This window comes from Centruroides vittatus, unplaced genomic scaffold, assembly GCF_030686945.1.
Source record: "Centruroides vittatus isolate TY-2023 unplaced genomic scaffold, ASM3068694v2 contig_400, whole genome shotgun sequence".
NCBI lineage: Eukaryota > Metazoa > Arthropoda > Arachnida > Scorpiones > Buthidae > Centruroides > Centruroides vittatus.
In genome coordinates this window covers 2,490,436-2,509,876 of record NW_027122215.1, presented here as the reverse complement: position 1 = coordinate 2,509,876, position 19,441 = coordinate 2,490,436, and the positions used below count along the sequence as shown (strand labels likewise).

Below are 19,441 nucleotides of genomic sequence, written 5' to 3'. Positions count from 1 at the left end.
GACACTCCTCCCGGAGGGGAGTCACCAGCAGGCTGCCGATTGTTTAATGTCACTAGTTATTGATTCACAATAGTTCTTGAACACAGGTATTAGATTTGCAACCAATTTTGCAGCAGCAACGACTATAGCCTTGGCCTCCAGTAAAATTAAAATGTCGCACAAGATTAACTACTGGTCGCATAAATTTAAAATTCGGTACTAAACGTAATATACATGCACAACTCAGATGGAGTGCGCTGATTGGCTAGCATATGTTGGATGATCACTCCCCAACATATTGTTATCACTTTGCCCAACTACGTGACAGCAGTATTGATAATGACTGGTCATTTGATAAATTAATCAATATTTATCAGACTGCACACCCATTTTAGTCATTATTCATAATGACTGGGCATTATGAATAATGCCCTATTAATCACTTGGCCCACAACATATATATATATATATATGTATTTTGAATTTTTTTCTGATAATTCTTATTACTTTTCATTCTGCATTTATATCAATAATTAAATATTTTACTGTATTATTTTCTAATTTTGCACACACTAATTAATAAATTTATTTGGATTAAACACAAATTTTGTTATTTTCTGTTATCATTCTACAATATTACTAATTTGTACATATCAGACTGTTGTCTTTCTTACTGTAACTAAATGTCTAGTGTGATCAGAAAGAAATCAGACCTCTGGCTGTTCAGCAATAGTGCAAAAGTAGTTTTGTTGCCAAGGATCACTGCCTTAGACATTTGAGTGCCAGTCTGCCAAATGGTATTGAGTTTTTCAAACTAGAATGCTAGCTACATGCAATTTTGTAATATTGCATTGTGTTGAAATTCAAGAATGAACTTAAATTGAGCCAAGAGCAAACCTTAAATTTTGCATTAAATTTGGGAAATATGTCACAGATATCCTTGAAATGCTTCAAGAGGTCTATGGCAACTAATTGTGGTTGAGGCCACAATCTTTGCAACCCAGAAGTCACAAGCATGACAAAGAGTATATTGGTAATTTTTTCAACTATAAGGCTAAAATGTAACTGGAAAAATCTGAGTTTGGGTCATCTGCATTGCTGACGGCTTGTATAGACTTAGCATAGGTAGGTAAGCTACCACAAAAATGCAACAGCCCAAAATCACTAGCAACACATTATTGAGCAAGGAGCTGCCATATTGGTATGGCAAGCCCTTATGGTATGGCATGTCATATGAAAACCACATAATAATACTCAATAAAAAAGGATGAACAAAAACAAGTATTAAAATTTTATGCTTTACCTTGTAGCTGTTCACATAGTCTAGATATGAGTCTGATGATCATCCAATGATAAAAGCAGTTACGTTTGCACTATTTTTTTTAATGCTGTTTACTTTTAAATGTGTGAGGGGCTGGCAGAGAGTGAGGAGCAGAAAAGCATTAGCGTGGGTAACACTGCCCCTTGTCACTCCATGTAGTTACATCTCTGATAAGAAGAATTTTGTAGCTGAAATTTGGCCAAACCTTTATTTTGACGTCTTGAGGTGATTGTGTGAGGATGTTTGTCATAAAAGACCAGAACTGTGACATCATCATGACAGTACTCCCACACAGTCTTCAAAATGCAAGTGATTTTGGTAAAAAATAACTCACATCTTCATCCACTTTCCTTACTGGATTTAGACCCTTGTGGTTTCTTTTCATTCTCCAGAATGAAATTGAAGCTCAAGAGTAGCATTTTGATACAATGAAAGAGATCCAGTCCAAATTGCAGCAATGCTTCAGAATTTTTAAAACAATGGCTTTCAAAGAGTGTTTGGATCACTGTATAAATTCAGGCGAACTATTTTAAAAGAGATGGCAGCCAAATTTAAATTAGTTCAGTATTAAAATCTTTGTAGACCAAATCTGGTTTCTTTTTGATTGCACCTCATATATTCCATATTTTTGTTCATTAATAAATTATTATTATTACATCTTTATTAATAAATATCCATGAATGAAATAGCAAACAAGAAGTTTTATATTAATTTTCAATTATTAAGTTTTGTATTTTGCAGAAGTTTAGTTTCAGTTTGTAGCTACTATCAATACAATTATATTGTAGAACTGTTTTAACTCCCTTTTTTGACACATGTTAATTTACTTCTTTGTAAAAAATATAAATTATTCCAAAATTATGACTTGAAATATAACTTAAAAATCTATTATAGAAAGCTATAAACACCTATATAAAAATATAAATGTTTGAATTATATCATTAAATAGAAATATGAAAGTACTTGACAATATGTCAATTTATCCCAAAAGCAAAATGGCAAACTGTTTCTTCACTAGAAAAATTATATATTATATTATATATGTAAACAAATTTTTCTGTCAGTGCATAAATTAACAAAATATTTAAGTAATGCAAAAGTAATAATAATACATGAAATTAGTATAAACAAAAATAATTTATAAAATATACTTACAAGATGATAAATATTTTTCCTAACATTTCGTAACATTCCTGGATATGTTGGTCTTAATAAATCTTGTACACTACCAGGCCAATTTTTATAATGTCTGTCAGTTTCAATATCATTGATGTACTAAAACAAAATTTTTTCATCAATTCATTCATTTAAAAAAAACAACAAAATTTAAAGTATATTTTTACTAACCTGTACAGCAGAATCTCTTATATCAATTGCATATTCCTGTTTATCTTCTATAAAATCCATTTTCAGTAATTTGGATATCTTGGATTCCTTTTTTAAATAATTATTTTTTTCAAATTAACAATTTCTTTAAATAGAAGCTTTAAAAGTTTTTACTTACAGGAACTGAAACACTATGGAGTCCTTCTATCACTCTAGTTTCCTGTTTTAAAACTTGTAGTAGTGTAAAAATATCTGTTACTTCCATATCAAAATACATTCCATTAATAAATAATGCAGTATCACTGGGTGCAATATTATGATATTGGATGAACATCTAAAATGTAAACAATAAAAATTCTCACATTAAATTACACAATTTATTAAATAAATTTTTTCAAAAAACATTTTATAACCTGTTGATTTTTTTCTACTTCTTTCTTTAAATCGCTGCTTACTCCTATATGAATTAAGGATCGAGCTTGAATTGGAAAATTTTGAGCAACATCTCCCATTATCCTTAATGATTCCTCAATTGATGAGCTCAAAATACGTTGAGCTGTTTGCAGGCTTAGTTCTGAATTACAAGAATATATATATTTTTAAGGAAAAATAATATATGATTTTTTTTCAACTTGTTTTAATTAATTTCAACAAACTGTAAAACATTTCCATTAAAAATGTCTTTTCAATATAATAATTGTTTTTATGTGCAGCAAATAATTATTATTAACTTGTAGTCATTTAATAAACTAATTTATATATCTATAATGCATTAATCATCATAAAAATTTCATAATAATATATACCACAAACCAGTTGAAATTATCTTATAGATGATTATATTAAGCATACTGTATTTCAATATACAACTAGACAGTATTTTTTAAATTTTTCTTCTGAAGTTTATTTTCTGTATATCATGACATAATTTCAATTTACACATTATTAATTTTTTACTTTAGCATATCTAAAGAAATGTAATCTATCAAGAAATTTACAGTTGGATAGTAAAGACCATTTGCAAGTATTTATTAGTCAATATTCAATTTTAGCATCAAAATCAATATCTTAATGCTAAAATTATTTACTTCACATATTTTACTGAATTTTTAGAAGCAAAAAAATGAAATTAACATCAAAATTAAACAAGTACAAGAAAAAAAATTCTTATTCAATGTGCATTTCACAAAATAAAAAGTAAATTAGAATTATTAATTAATATAAATCATTATTTTAGTTGTAAATTTTTCATAAACTACTATGTTGAAAACCAATCAGAGTGTAAAAACAAAGAATAAAGTTTTGTGAAAAAAAAATTGTTTTGAATATTTGAACACTTTTTTTTTTTTTTTTTTTTAACTTAACTACCTTAATTTAAATAATTGGAAAAATATTTAAAAATTAAAACACTGGTGAGATCTGACAGCCACAGTTAAGATTGTCCCATTGATTATCTAGTTAAGAAAAGCTATAATGCTCAACAGAGGATGTTCAGATACTTCTTTTAAAAAGAACAGTTCTAATTTAGTTTTAATTTGTTAAATTAAATGTTAAAAACTATAAAACAGATTTAAAATTGTGGATTAAGTAAAATTATCCATGAGTTTGGAATATAACTGTGTGTAAATAAAGAAAGGTTGTTCAATAAAAAAGAATGATTTATAAACAGAGCTTAAAATTTTCCCAAAATTTCTTGATTAACAAGAATTTTTTGTCGTCAACTATTATATTATATATATATTTTTTTAATGCTAAACTTCAAAGCATAGTTTGTTTCAAATACAGTAGGTATACAAATATTACATTTAACATCCTAACTATGATGATAAACAACTGCATGAAATTCAAATATCTTAAGTATATAATATTACATGTTTCTATTTCAAATGTAATTAAAAAAATTATCAAATTTACTTTGTAAGTGTTTCATGTTCTTCCTATACTTCTTATAGAGTAATTTTATATGTAAAATGATAAATTACACAGTATTAAAATAATATATTTCAAAATTTTATTTCTTTTGTTTATAATGATAATGAAGTAAATACACTAAAAATGTACTCAAAGCACATCATTCACTCAAAGCAATTTGGCATCTCCTAGTAAAAAATAAATTTTTGCTTGAAACTAAATCACAATTTTCAAATTAATATTCCTTCTTACAACTTTATTTATACATGTACTAATAGATGGTCAGTTATCTGATAACCATTAATTGGAAAAAATTGACCACCACCATTTTTATTTGTGGGCAGTCAAGTTATTTTCTTGATTGAAACAACTTGAAAATCTAGTTTAAAATCTTAGCAATTTTTAATTGAAAATAAAACTTTTTTGATAATTCCATGTTGTTGATATCACATGCATCCATTCATGTGATATCAACAACCATGCTTATAGAAAAATTTCTATAAGCATAGATGCACATGATATCAACAACATTGATGCATAGTCACATCTAACACTATGCTTAAAATTAAAATACAAAGGAAAAAGATCACATCTAAAAAAACTTAAATGATCAGTTATATGTAATACAAAGATTCGACAATGTTGTATACTCAGTCATACCTAAATAAAATTGCTGAATAGTTATTTGAAAACACTATTTTAAATGTAAACAAAAAAACCATTTAAAAAAATAATTTTCCACTGAAACTTGCCTGAAATGCAATGGCAGTTCATATTTGAATTGATATTCCAGCTGTTATGATATTCCAGCCAGCAATCAGAGTAAGTTAAATGCATTTTTTTAGTTTTTTTTTTAACAAAAAAAAAGTTTCTAATTGTAAGAATGATCATAAGCAAAATTCCTGAGTAAATCAGAATTATGTACACAGTTCATTCTCACAACAGTCTCAATCCCCATAAAAAAGAAAAAAATTAAACTGGCAATGAAAAAGTTCTTAGGTTCTATTAATCTCCAAACAAAATTTTCTAGTCACCAATGACAACTAGAAATTGAGTACTGTAGATTTAATGAATAATTGTAAGATATAACTGACAAACCTGTAACTGAAACTGTACCATAAGATATACTAAATAAAAATTGACTGCACTATAAATGAGAATGGAAAATTAATAATTCAAACAACATTTATAAAGCTGAAAAACTCAATTTTTGTATTACTATTTATCAAAAATAAAATAACTTTCAAAAGAAAAAGAAGACACATTTTATGTAAATTTAAACATTACAAAAATATAGTAAACAAAACTCTTTTTAAATTATGAAATTTGATGAATTTAATTAAAAATTGAAGATTCTAATTGTTATATGAACAAAAATAAAATACTGAATTAAAAAAAAAAACAAATATTTCATAATTTGAAATTCAGTAAGATGCAGACATATAGTCCATTTACCCTAACCTAGTGCATGGCTAAGAGAAGAGATTTGATTGCCTTTTCGCTCTGCTGGACAAAATATATCCTTCCACGGTTTCTCATTCTTGTAACATGACTGGCCAAAAACAGTAAAAAGTAAACATCAAAAAAGTTTTACATTAAAGGATTAATTAATTGTTTAGGTGAATAAATATTTTTAAATTCATGTAACCAATTTCCAACTAAATCCTTCCCTCATATCACTAACGTTGGTCATATTAACTGTAAAAAATGAACAAGTGGAGCATATTGCTATTCAACCAATCATTGAAAACATAGTTAATTAAAATACAAAAACATTAAATATAAATAAATAAATACAGTAATACCTCGGTTTTCATCAGTTTCGGTTTTCGACAATTTTTTTGCAAAAAATTTGTCTTGGTTTTTGTCAATTGCCTCGGATTTCATTGGTGTGCCCAAGTGACCTCGCTGCTAATTTTGCAAAAACAAAGGGTGACCCATGCGTTTTCTGGCGCAGTGTGGTGTTATTTCTCATTCTGTGAGCATTACCCCACAATGGCTCACCATTGGCCAATGGTTCCGTTCCCTGAACACTGAGAGTTCAGTTGTGAGTTTGCACTTTGCCAGGACGAGCTGTCACGTGGAGTTTTCTGGGTTTTTTCCACATCTGTAACACCTGAATAGGAGCCTGAATAGATTTGCATTTAAGGGTTTTGCCCTTAAATGGACCTCCCAGAAGGCATTATTCCCCACGATATGACCATTATAAACTCATACAACTACTATTATATGACAATTACATCACACTTTACCACGAGGCAATATAGGCTAGAAGCTCGTGTCCAACTAACTTCTACAAGACAAGACATTATCCTGCACATCTAGCTAAACAATTCCATTGCTTTCCTTTAGATTAGTTTTTTTTATATTAATTTCTTATTGCTTTTAGTATTTAACATTATATTAAATACATTACTCTATAAAATGTTTTTGGTATGTATTTTGAACTGTCTAGAACGAATTAATTGGATTTACATTGATTTGTACGGAAATAATTGCCTTGGTTTTTGTTGGTTTCGAATTTCCTCGATCGTTTTTGGATGAATTATCGATGAAAACCGAGGTATCATTGTACTGTATTATATATATTATTATATATTATTTCTCTTTTTGTAAATTTCATTCCTTTAATTACATAATTTTGAAACATATTGTTTCTTATGAATTTAAAGTTTTAGAGAAAGCTATTTCTCACAGAAGAGGTGCTCAAAGTTAGAATAAATGCACTATAGATGCATGTATAAATAAAAAAAGTATAAAATATTAACAACACTTTTAATCTAAATTTTTTCTATGATATTTTTAAAAAACATTTGTTTTAAATTAGTAATATATTATTTACTGAATCTTCATACCTTGTAACTCCCATACTTTCAAAGTAGCTATTTCTTTAGTACTTTCAACTAAATGCGATCTTAATTCTTCTAATTTATCTTTTTGATCACCATACAATTCCCTGAAATAATAAAAATACTGGCAATGTTAATGTCATTATATTAGAGAAATGTTAATTTTACAAAGCTCAAAATCCAAATATCAAGTTTGAAATTAACTCAAAATATAGATAATTTAAAATTTGATTTCACAATTCACAAATCAATAATAATGATCATAATTAAAGAATATATATATACAGTGTGTTTGAAAAATAACATAACATAGGAGAAACTGATGGATCATATCTTATACAATATCACCCATCTGTGATAGGTTTGCAGATTGTATTGTTGCAACGTGCTTTCAAAAATTGATGTAATTCCTGATGTTGATTTTCAATAATTAATAAAGATGTACTGTACATCACAAGCATCCGTTGTTATGGCAATAATGCAAATTATCGTGTCTGCAGCAGTAGTATTTTGGTACTCCGAACAGGTACTTAAAGTCGTTTAGCAGTGTGCAAACAGTGCGTGACAGAATGAGATATATGAAGGCAAAAACAAGCAAAATGTTACAACTTTACTTTCAGGAATGCAGCACAACGGATGTCACGGCACAATTCCCTGCATTGCATTTCAATTGACCCTATCTCCAGCAAACTACAATCTTAAGAATGGTGGCTAAATTTTGACACATGAATGACTTGAATGATGTGCCAAGACTTGGGAGGCCCAGGAGTTGTATGACAAACAATGAAGCTATGACATCATAGCCACATTCACAGTAAAACCAACTACTTCTATTTGCTGTGTAGATCTGAAAGCAGGAATTGGGTGAACCTTTGTACATGTAATTCGCAATAGATTCTGTTATCATTCATACAAGTCCCAATGTCATCAAGAGCTGCTTCCCAAAGACTACAAGGCAAGGATAAACTTTGCAGAAATGTTTATGGATCATAACAACACAAACCCTACCATTCCCAGGCAAATTTGCTTCATGGAAAAAGTGTCCTTTTTATATGTGGTGAGGGTAAATGCCACTAACATGTGCTACTGAGCACAGAAAAATCCACATCACATGTGAATGAACTACACTCAACATCAGCAGTGTGTTAACCATCAAACTGAAGAATAAAAAACAATTGGGAAATCCAGAATCAATCTTTCAAAAGAAACCCAAAAATTCTCCATTTGTATGTGGATACACATGCTTTTATTGTGTACTACAAAATAAATTTGTAACCTTATTGCAGATAAAGTTAATATTGCAGCACTACCCCCAATCAAATTACAGTTAATTCTCTTTTACTGAAAAAAATCTATCCCATCGTGTCATCTAACATTGCCATCTTTGAAAACTGTTTTGTTAGCTTGATGTGATGACTGGGGAAGGTAATGAGAAGATGCATTTCTTTTTTAATGCTTCTCACAATCGGCATGCCTCATAATTCCATTGTATTTAACACTAAACAATGTTTAGCAAATGATGCAACAAGCTGAATGAATATCATTATCACCATGAGTTAACCAAGTTTTGAATTCATTCACTTAAGCCAGGTTTTCCTAAATGCACCAATGCATGTACTTATTTGAGGAAAAGAAGAATTAAATACCTAGATTGATTCATCTTGAAAAATCAATTTTTAAACTCAAAATGGCAGGAAATTTAGCACAAACAATTATTTTTACTTAAAATTGTGCAAAATGCATTCGAAAATTTAGTACATTACAGCATCATTTGTGAATCATAACAAAAACTTAATAATTATAATGGGAAAGACATTTTATCATTAAAAATACACTTCTATGTAGGCTGAAACTAATTTAGCTTGAACATCTTAAATGCCTTTTTCAGCAACACTTTAATTTCTCTGAAAGGATGTTTTCAACCCTTTTCACAGGTCTGCATCAGGTTTAACAAAAAGATTTGAACTATTATCTGAAGCAGTGCAAATCTTCTTGTTAAACCTGATGCAGATCTGTGGGGAGTCAAAAACATTCATTTAAACAAATTAAAGTGTTGCTGAAAAAGTTTTTAAGGTGTTTTTCAAGCATTTTATCATTATAAGTAAACACAATAAAATATTAGAAACAATTTTATATAATATTTTTTCAATTAAAATATAATTTGCTTATATTTTAAACTATTTTGCCAAAACTTAAATATTTTTAAATTTTTTTCGTTTGATGGTTTTTAATTTAATTAATATTTGCAGACAAAGTTTTCCCATACAGGGACCACCATTTATTAGTTCTGTGTTCTAGACAATACAATCTCGGCAACTGACCTTCATTTTTAGGCTACTAGCCACCAAAATACTAAAAAGTCCTTTTAAATAACACAAAATTTCCAATTAAAAAATATGAAATTTTTCTAAAATAGGAACTGGTGGTAAACGAACGTCTTCTCAATGACCATCTAGCCTTCTTGGGGTGTTTCGGCTTTTTATCCATGACGAAGAAGCGCTGGAAAATGCAGATTTAGAAAAGCTTTCCCCTGGTGACGATATTTTCCAATTATAATTAATTTTTTTCATCCAATGGTTCTTTTAATTTAATTAATATTTGAAGACAAAGTTTGCCCATACAGAAAAAGCGCTGCATTTTCCAGCGCTTCTTCATCGTGGATAAAAAGCCGAAACACCCCAAGAAGGTTAGATGGTCATTGAGAAGCATTCATATATCACCAGTTCCTAATTTAGAAAAATTTTATATTTTTTTAATTGGAAATTTTGTGTTTTTTAAAACGACTTTTTACTGTTTTGGTGGCTAGTAGCCTAAACAGGAAGGTTGGTCGCCAAGATTGTATTGTCTGGAACACAACTAATAAATGATGGTCCCTGTATGGGCGAACTTTGTCTCCAAACATTAATTATTTTTGTTGACTGCTGGCTTCGATTTAAAATTGCCAGCCAAACTGACCAAATACCAGCTGAGTGAGTGGCAACCCTAATGCTACCCTATCTCTCATAGAATGGGACAGTTAGTACTGAATGCAATCTCTTGTCACTCTATGCGAAAGAAAAGTCCACCTTGACAGATGTCACATTGTGTATGGGCATCATGTATTCTCTGCTTTGTACACATGAAAGTTTTCAATAAATGAATACTTAATTGTTAATATTGTAATTTAAAAAAAAAAACAATTTCTAATGGAATGGGATTTGTTGCCATCAGATGTAAGGATATGTCATCAGCTAAGGTTTATAAAATGATAGCTGTAAATGACCTCTCAGATTACCCTCATATATCAACAGTTATTGAATTTGTTCTTTCAAACCCAGTGCACACTGTTAAGTGTGAAAGGTTTCAGGGAGACGACATTAACAAAAACTCCAATTGGAAACTGTCTGGATGTAAAAAATGTCAGCAACTTGTTAAACATCTTTATAAATGGCTCCCAAGATGGAAATTTAATTGTCATTCAGCATTTGTTGCCTGGTGTGAATCAAAACCAAGAAGGATTGTTGGGATGTAACAATAGATTTATAGTTATATGGTAGTGCAGTACACTGTAATAATGTACAATATTTGTGAGAATAAATAAATGTTTAAACAATAATGTATTGTGTATTGTTCTGGGCAGCCTCACAGACGAGAAATGTTAGCTACAGTTTCTAAAATTTGCTACAACTTTTTAGTAAAATTAGCTAAAATACTACAGAAAATTTTTTCCCAGCTTAAATCCTGTATGTATATATATAAAAACTATAAATATGATTATTACTCAACATAACTATAAAAAGTTTTACATAATTTTTGACAATATCTAATTATCAAAATTCCAAAAAGACTTCACTAGCATTACAATTTAGTAAAGAATACAGTCCATTACAAGTTTAACTATGATATATAAAGTGGCTAGCTTAAATAAAGAAACTTTAGAAAAAAAAATTTAAACTAAAACTTATTTAGGATTTTATACTTAATACTTGCTTTAGTTTTGAAAAAACAAATCCTTCTATCTCATCTTGTTTATTTCCTTCTTCAGTTTGTGTTGTTTCATCTTCTAAATATTACAAATTAAATCAAAATTTAATATTTTAGATTTTAAAGAAATGGAAAATAATTTGTATTATTGAATTAACAATAATTATATATCAGTATTTTAAAATAGTCTCTCTTATAAAATATTTTATTCTAAACTTTAATGGGAATAATTATTATCTATTTAACCTGCAAATTTTTATTTTGTAAATAATGTTCCAATGAATCAATAACACAGTAATTTGAATTTTAATTTAAAATATTAGAGTTGATACTACATACATTTTTGCAAAATGAATAGTTTCTTTTAAATTAGATCAATGTCACTTATTTTGTAAGAAACACTAATATTTAATTTTGAATTTTTTTCTGTGTGTGTAAAATGTACAATGTTTCTAAGAAAAGTTCCTTCATAAAAAATAAATTTTTCATTTTATTTATTAGCCGAATAAAAATTTTATCCATGCATTTACATTTGCAGTTCAAATATCATTCAATATATTGTAAAATATAACCATGGAAACACATTATTATTTAAACAGAAATTTATTTTATAGATTAAATTATTAAAAGCAAATTTGATTCACTTTATTGAAATTATATCTATAATTTTCTCCTGTTGGTTTTACTATACAGTCAATTCCACTTAACTGGGACATGTTGGGACTAACCCATTTTGGCCCAATTAAGCAAACTAATAATAAATTCTAAAATAAAATATGAAATACATGTAATAAATAAGTAGGTAAAAAATTATAATTAGGTACCTATTTTAATGCTTTATTAAACCAACATACAGAAAATATTTGCACTATAAATTTGTCTGACTCACGACGACAGATAACCGATTCGCATCATGCTAGTGTTGCCAAATACAGTATTAGTAGTGACGTACACAAGGGTTGACCGTTCGATTCGTTCCTGATCAAATGATTTTTCCTTTCTCCCTTTTTAGTTAGAACATGTTCTAACTAAAAAGGGAGAAAGGAAAGGGTTCATCCAAAAGTCATTTTACGGTCTTCCTTTGAGCACAGTTTCCTTTACTTGGAGATGGGCCACTTCGGTGGGAGCGTCCGTAAAATGTGTCAGCTCCAAATGTTGGTTACATTTAACCTGTTAAATGTAAGTCTACACCCTTTTCATTCCTGTCAATTACCCCTTTTTAAAAAAATTGTTAACCCCCTATTAATTAATTTTGTAGCAAAAAGCTGATGAGGGACTCCACGTTCGAAATGCATTCTGAAAATAAAATAATGTTTTTCTAAGTCTAATTTGATATCCTGTGATGGTATAATAAGTCTAGTGGTATAGTAAAGCCAATCTTAGTGCTCACAAGCTATTAAGAAGACTAGACAAGAAGCATATCATAGAATATAACTTCGTTTGAAAATTTTTACCATATTCTTTACAATAATGAATAAATTTCATTTAGTAAGTCTACATGATGTATTTTTTTCATTATTAAAAATAAACAGTCATTGGAGATTGTATACTTAAAAATGGCTTTTTAACCATGCTAAAAAAATAATCTGTTATTTTCTGATATATAATAGATAATTTGTAAACTATTCAAAATAAAGATAACTCTTATTTTAAACATTTGCAACAGTAAGTAAAAATTTTTAATTTTGATATCATACAATCTAAATTCTCTATAAACATGAATAGTGATAAATACATAAATCAACATATAAAATATTAAATAAACTGACTAAATATTCATTTTAAAACTGATATTTATTCTTAATCTTTATGTTATTTTATTATAGCAAAAACTATATGTACAATAAGCTACTATAAATATTATATTTATTTACTTCTATATGAAGTCATTTAAACTGAGAATATTCATTTAGTATTTAACTTCTTTATGTGAAAATTACAAATTATTTTAAAACAATAATACACTATTACCTTTCACTTTTGTGTCATCTTGTGCTTTATATTCAGTACTTTTGATAGCTAATTCTACACCATAACCTGAAAGACGAACTTTTTCACTTGAACGATTCTGCATTATAAAAAAAATTATTATTATTATTATTATTATTATTATTATTAAAAATGTGAAATTTATGTTATAATTTTGGGATGTATAATATTCTCACCAAAACAAAATGCCTCATCACATAATCTATCTCTTGATTCTCAGCTTTATTTCTTAAGTACTGATGAAATTTGTTGAATGATAATGTTCCAATTTCTCCATATAGAATAACAATTAATGAATTTGATGTTAATGTCTTAAAATGATGATCAACTTTATAAATATCAACATCATCTCTGTTATGGAAAAAAGAGAAAATATTCAGAATTAATGATAAAGCTTTAATATTTCATTAATACTAATTTTTGATTTAAGAAATATAATACATTTCTTATTCCATTTTTGAAACTGATAGAAAATCTATTTAAACTATCCAATATAAATTATTATTAATTTTAAGACAATTACTCTAAAATCTTGGCTATAGGCCACTTATGTATATGATGCAAAAGTGAAAAGTTGTAAAGGAATGTTGACTTTTTCATGGATAGTTCTTGTATATAGCCACAGCCATGATTTTAGGATACAACTCAGAACAAAAACCAATAGGAGAGGAATAGATAGTATCAGGAATAACATTTACGAAAATCTAACTATACTATGTACTGTACATGTACTGGAGTTAATTGTACACTATTTTGTCAGTCATTTTTTCCAATTTTCATGAATGAGTTTAAAATTATCATTACTAGTGCATCATAGAGAAACAAATGTGATCAGAATATGCATACTTAATTTTATCTCATATCAGCTAGACTTTTTAAAACAAAAATGTGGCAACTTTGTTTGGTTATTTTGAACAAGTATTTGGCAATTTCTACCTACTTTTGAAGTACTGCTGATTGAAAGTATCTAGCAACTCTATCCTTCACACATGTAGTCAGTTCATTACAACACAGGTTATACATGTATTAGTTGCCCTTGTGCATAGGCCACACAATAAATTTTACAAATATAACCTGTCTACGTAGTGACTATAGCTAATGTTTTAGGATATTTAAAATATTGTTAAAACTAAAATTTTCATAAAACAACTAAAACATAACTAATTAAACTATATTAACAGACTAAGTACTCTTAAAGGAATACATGAAATATGAAAAATAGTAATGAGTCATAAGAAATTATGTAAAGATGAAATTGCAAATCTGCAAAAAGAGAGGAATAATATAAATGCATAAATAATGTAGAAGACACTATTTCTAGATATCTTGAATAAAAGTAAGGCCATATGGAATTTATTTTATATGATTAAAAATGAAAATACCATAAGTTACAAATTTGAAAAGATATATGATACTTGACCAGTAAAAAATTTCAAAATGTGAAACCTTTTTCAATTAAATGGTCACCATATTTCTGATAACCCCAAATTTCAGTAAAAAAAAATGTTAATACTAGGAAAAATTATATCATCTTACTTATTTCAGAAATCTATCTTATGCAAACCTTAAGTTAACATGAGGAAATTAAATAATTAAAAAAATAATTCATACCTTTCAGCAGAAATTAGTAGTTTCTCAAGATCTTCAACATTGCATGCAAACTGATTATTAATTTCAACTACAGATTCACATGAAGTTGGAAGATTTTTATCATATGCAATCTGAAATAAAAAGACTTTTTTTTTTAATGAACTTACTAAACTTAATTATTTCCATATATGTTCTTCTTTAAAACAATGAATATATATAACATCATTTTTTAAAATAAATATAGAATAATTTTACTATAATACTGCTTAACTTTATTTTCTGTTAAATTATTAAACGAAAATAATGAAACGGGTAAAAAGAAATAGTATTATATAAAATTTTCTTACAATGCATACATGAAGGAAGTATCATAAGTTCCTGACCTAACCCACTACATATGATTGAAAGATATGCCAAGACAAGTATATAAAAGATTAATAAAGATATCTGGTCATCTAGTACATGTGGTAATTTTGGAAAAAATTGGTGTGGTACAGGAGCTGGTTCTTTTGAATTGCTGGGTGAAAGCAAAAGAAATAGACTAGTATATCAGATATGAATGTTTGTTATATACTTCACGAGCATCTAGGCATGAGAAAAGTCAGTGCAAGATAGATTCCCAAACTTCTTTCTTCTGTCCAATGACAATAGTGTATAGAAGGTGCATGGTTGACTTTGGACCTTTACAAAGCAGGTGGAGTTGATTTTTTGAAATCTGTTGTTACAGAGGACAAAACATGGTCCTTTATTATAACCCCTTTTCCAAACTGGAATCCATGGAGTGGCAAAAACAATGTGAGAGAACCCCAAAAAAAGCTGAAGTGTTGCCATCAACCAAGAAGATCATGGCTACTTTTTTGGAATTGAGGGCCTATTAATGGTGGACTTTAAAGAAAAAATACTATTGTAAATGTAAAATATTATTCAATGTTATCACATCAGCTGCATGCAAAGATACACAGGAAATGTCGAGGAAAATTAACAAGAGGAGTGCTTGTCGCATGACAATGCACCCATCCATACTGCAGTACTTGTTCAAGCTGTTATTCGGGACTATCTTTGAGCAGTTCAATCATCCACAATATTTTTAGACAGGGATTGAATTTCTTTTTAAATGTTGTTGTGTGTTGAAATCAATGGCAATTATACTGAAAAATAACTGATTTGTCTTTTCTTCCTTGTCCTTTCTCACTAGGTTGGGAACTTATGGTGCATCCTACATACATTTATATATTACTTGAAAGAGTGTTTCAATTTATCTAATTTAGTTTGAGTGAGCGGCTAGGGCTAAAAATACTGTTCAAGTAAAAAAATTAAAGCTCTTACTCCCTAATGATGCAACTGAAGAGAGAATGGAGAAAGATGTGACAGCTCAGACATGGCAGAGTGGCAAAGGTACAATGTTAAGTCTGCAAGACAAACATGTTGAACACTTGTGTGCCATCTAGCAATTTAAATTTTTTTAACCATTTCTATTTTTGCTTTTTTTGCTAATTTTTGACTTTTTGCTTTATTTTTTTATCATTAATAAATTTAAATAAAATAATCACTTTTATTTATTACTTTCCCTGCTGTTATATATAAAAGAGGAAAAGTATAGCAATTGGTCAAAAATGACTTCCCGAAGATTTTTACATTTTTGGACTTAGGACACCTTGAAATGTTGAGAAATACATAAATTACCCTCAAATTTTTTGCATGTATGAATGTTAGTGTGTGTGGGGAGCACGATTTTGTTCATCCTGTATGAAGCTTAACTTCTGTGCTTTTTGTCAAAAATTTCTGAATTTCTGCAGGGAGGCTTCTTTATTAGGGGGATTGATTCTATTAAATTTTGGTGGTGAAAGATCGAGGGGTGGGGAGATAATGGGGTCATGTAGGGTCAGACTTAATGATAATTTTACTTGTTATTAGAGTTTACAATTTTTTATAAAACTCATCCCTACCCTCAAAATGAAGCATTTGCCATTTTATAATGGTTAAAAATATAAAAAGTTTTCTAAATAAAATATGATAACAGATGGTGTCACCGAAATTTTAAGCGTTGCTGGGAAAGTCAAGCAACTTGTTAATGTTAACTCTATAAAAAATAAACCAGCAAGTGTTTATAACAATGTTGACATTGTTAAATGTTGTTGACAGTTATGAACAAGTTAATGGAAATGAACTTCCAGTTTAGGAAATGCAAAGAAGGCAACTAGCTGCATGTACCTAGTGTTGCTCAGGTTTTTGAGGTGGAGATTAGTGAGATAGTACCAGAAGAGGATGATAAAAATAATTGTCTTAGTAACTACAATATTAGTATTTACATTAGTATTTACAATAATGAAACTACTAAACACACAAAAATTGCTCAGACCCTAGAAATATAAAAATACTGTGGGTCCCAAAAACCCAGAGAGCACTTCCTATTAGTTTTAGCCTGAGCAATTTTTTTGTTTAGCAGTTTCATTATTGTAAATACTAAGGTCAATAAATGTACATTTTAGTTACTAAGACCATTGTTTTTATCACCCTCTTCCAATCCAACATCACCAATCTCCAGCCTCTTAAAAGACCAAGTAACACCAGGCACACACAGCTAGTTCTGTTTTTAAAATGGATAAAAAGCATGATGTAAATCATAAATTTTCTGCAATATCAAAACTATTATTATTATAAGTAATCACTTAATACTTGATACTCCTAATGTTTTTTTTATTTTAGTATGTTCTTTGATACAAATGTACAAAAAATATTCACAATTATAATATCAATCAGTAAATAGATACATTATTTTTAAAATCATTTTTTAATCTTTGTACAATATATCTTATCTAATCTTTCATTATACTGATAAAAATACTGTCTTTTGATTCTATTGCATACTTTGTTTTGGACCTTTCTGATCTCAAAAACTGGAATGCTTATTAGAATTAGGCATAAAGTTGACTTAATGAAGCAGTGTTCACATCATTTACTCTTCACTCTGCTTAGCAATTCACATGTATTATGATATCGGTATAAACATAGTACACCCTCCCATTACTTTAGTTTTAATTTTGGTTTTGGATGATGTGGTGGTCTTCTGAACTATAGCAAGCCAAGTTAATATTGTCCTGCAGACAAATTGCCTATAAAGCTGTGTTTAAGAGAGAGTTATCCACTATGCTGAAGAGTATCTACACAGATATTTTAATGTGATACTATTTATTTGGTAAATTTCATACTTGTGCAAAATGACATGAAATCTCATTGTTAAGATGTTGATTGTATTGGTACACAGATCTATATCTGATGATAATGTCATAAATAAAGCACTGTAAACATGAAAATAAAATGCTTTTAAAAAAATGCATTTATTATTGTTTACATGCATTAACTTTTTTCAGCCACATTTTCAATATAGGGCACACATTACATTGACAAGATAACTTTTTTTTTGATTTTTGACATCTTGATAATTGGGTGCACATTAGAATCAAGAAAACATGATATTCAAACATATATAATGAAAGTAGCTTGTTTATGCTTAAAATTTATTCTTTCATCATCACAATACATAAACTGGCAATCATCATCATACAATTATTCTCCCAAATAAACCAAATAACTTTATAGTAAACCAAAACTTTACTTCCCAAGTAAACCAAAAAAAAACTTTATTATTCATTTTAAGAAACACATTTAAAAAAATGTTGGTACTTTCCTTTTATTTATAAATTTAAAAAATTGATTTAAGTTTAATCAATGCGAAACTGACAAAATATTAATTTTTTAATCTTTTTTAAAATATTGCTTTTTGCTCTACAGGCAATTAAAAAGCCTTTTAACATGCTTATTACCAGTACAGTAAAATCAGATCTGCAATGAAAAATCTGAGTAATGAAGGATAAGGCCCAACCATCATAATCAGATCACCATTAAAAATTGCTGTGAGTGTAATCCAAATTCAAATTTATATTCCTCAGGAATCTTGAAAGAACATACATCTCAACTATTTCAGCCATCTAGCCATCTCATTACTATTTGCTTTTAAATACTTCATATAAACATAACATTTGTGTTAAACAATGAAGAAATTTTTCTGAGTATTCAACTTTTCATTACTTGAGTATTCAAGATCATCCAGTTACCTATACTTGAATTATTCCAATATATAAAATAAGTAAATATTATGTAATTTAACACCAATTTTTCAAAAAGCTATATCATATTATAATCTTAGACCTATTTTTGTTTTTTATCTGATATAGATTATTGCGTTAATTATGTGACAATATACAAAAACTCCATTAAAAAATTGATTCTTAGTAGTTAAATATTTACATTTTCCTTGCTTTAACCTCTTGAAAATTAACTTTCTTGTCTATTTCATTACTTCCCATTCCAGCATGTCATTTGACAATTGATTTCCTATTATTGTATGGTTATATTCATAACTGTATATAATATGATCATGGTTTCTGTGGGAACTGTGCTCTTAAAGCAAGTATATAAATGAAAAGTTACATGAATTAAAACTAATTATACT

At 28.3% G+C, this 19,441-nt stretch overlaps 1 protein-coding gene across 2 annotated transcripts in view; it reads right to left on the bottom strand.

Annotated features, from left to right (window-relative positions):
- Nucleotides 1-19,441, bottom strand: part of Uggt (UDP-glucose-glycoprotein glucosyltransferase) — a 67,010-nt gene that overhangs the window by 32,448 nt on the left and 15,121 nt on the right. For both annotated transcript variants that reach the window (XM_067271694.1, XM_067271695.1), the window contains exons 6-14: nt 14,950-15,059; nt 13,515-13,689; nt 13,321-13,417; nt 11,356-11,428; nt 7,393-7,493; nt 3,040-3,200; nt 2,805-2,960; nt 2,648-2,734; nt 2,456-2,575 (exon numbers count right to left, since the gene is read on the bottom strand). In XM_067271694.1, the coding sequence (XP_067127795.1) occupies nt 2,456-2,575; nt 2,648-2,734; nt 2,805-2,960; nt 3,040-3,200; nt 7,393-7,493; nt 11,356-11,428; nt 13,321-13,417; nt 13,515-13,689; nt 14,950-15,059 (1,080 nt within the window). The remainder of the gene's footprint in view (nt 1-2,455; nt 2,576-2,647; nt 2,735-2,804; nt 2,961-3,039; nt 3,201-7,392; nt 7,494-11,355; nt 11,429-13,320; nt 13,418-13,514; nt 13,690-14,949; nt 15,060-19,441) is intronic.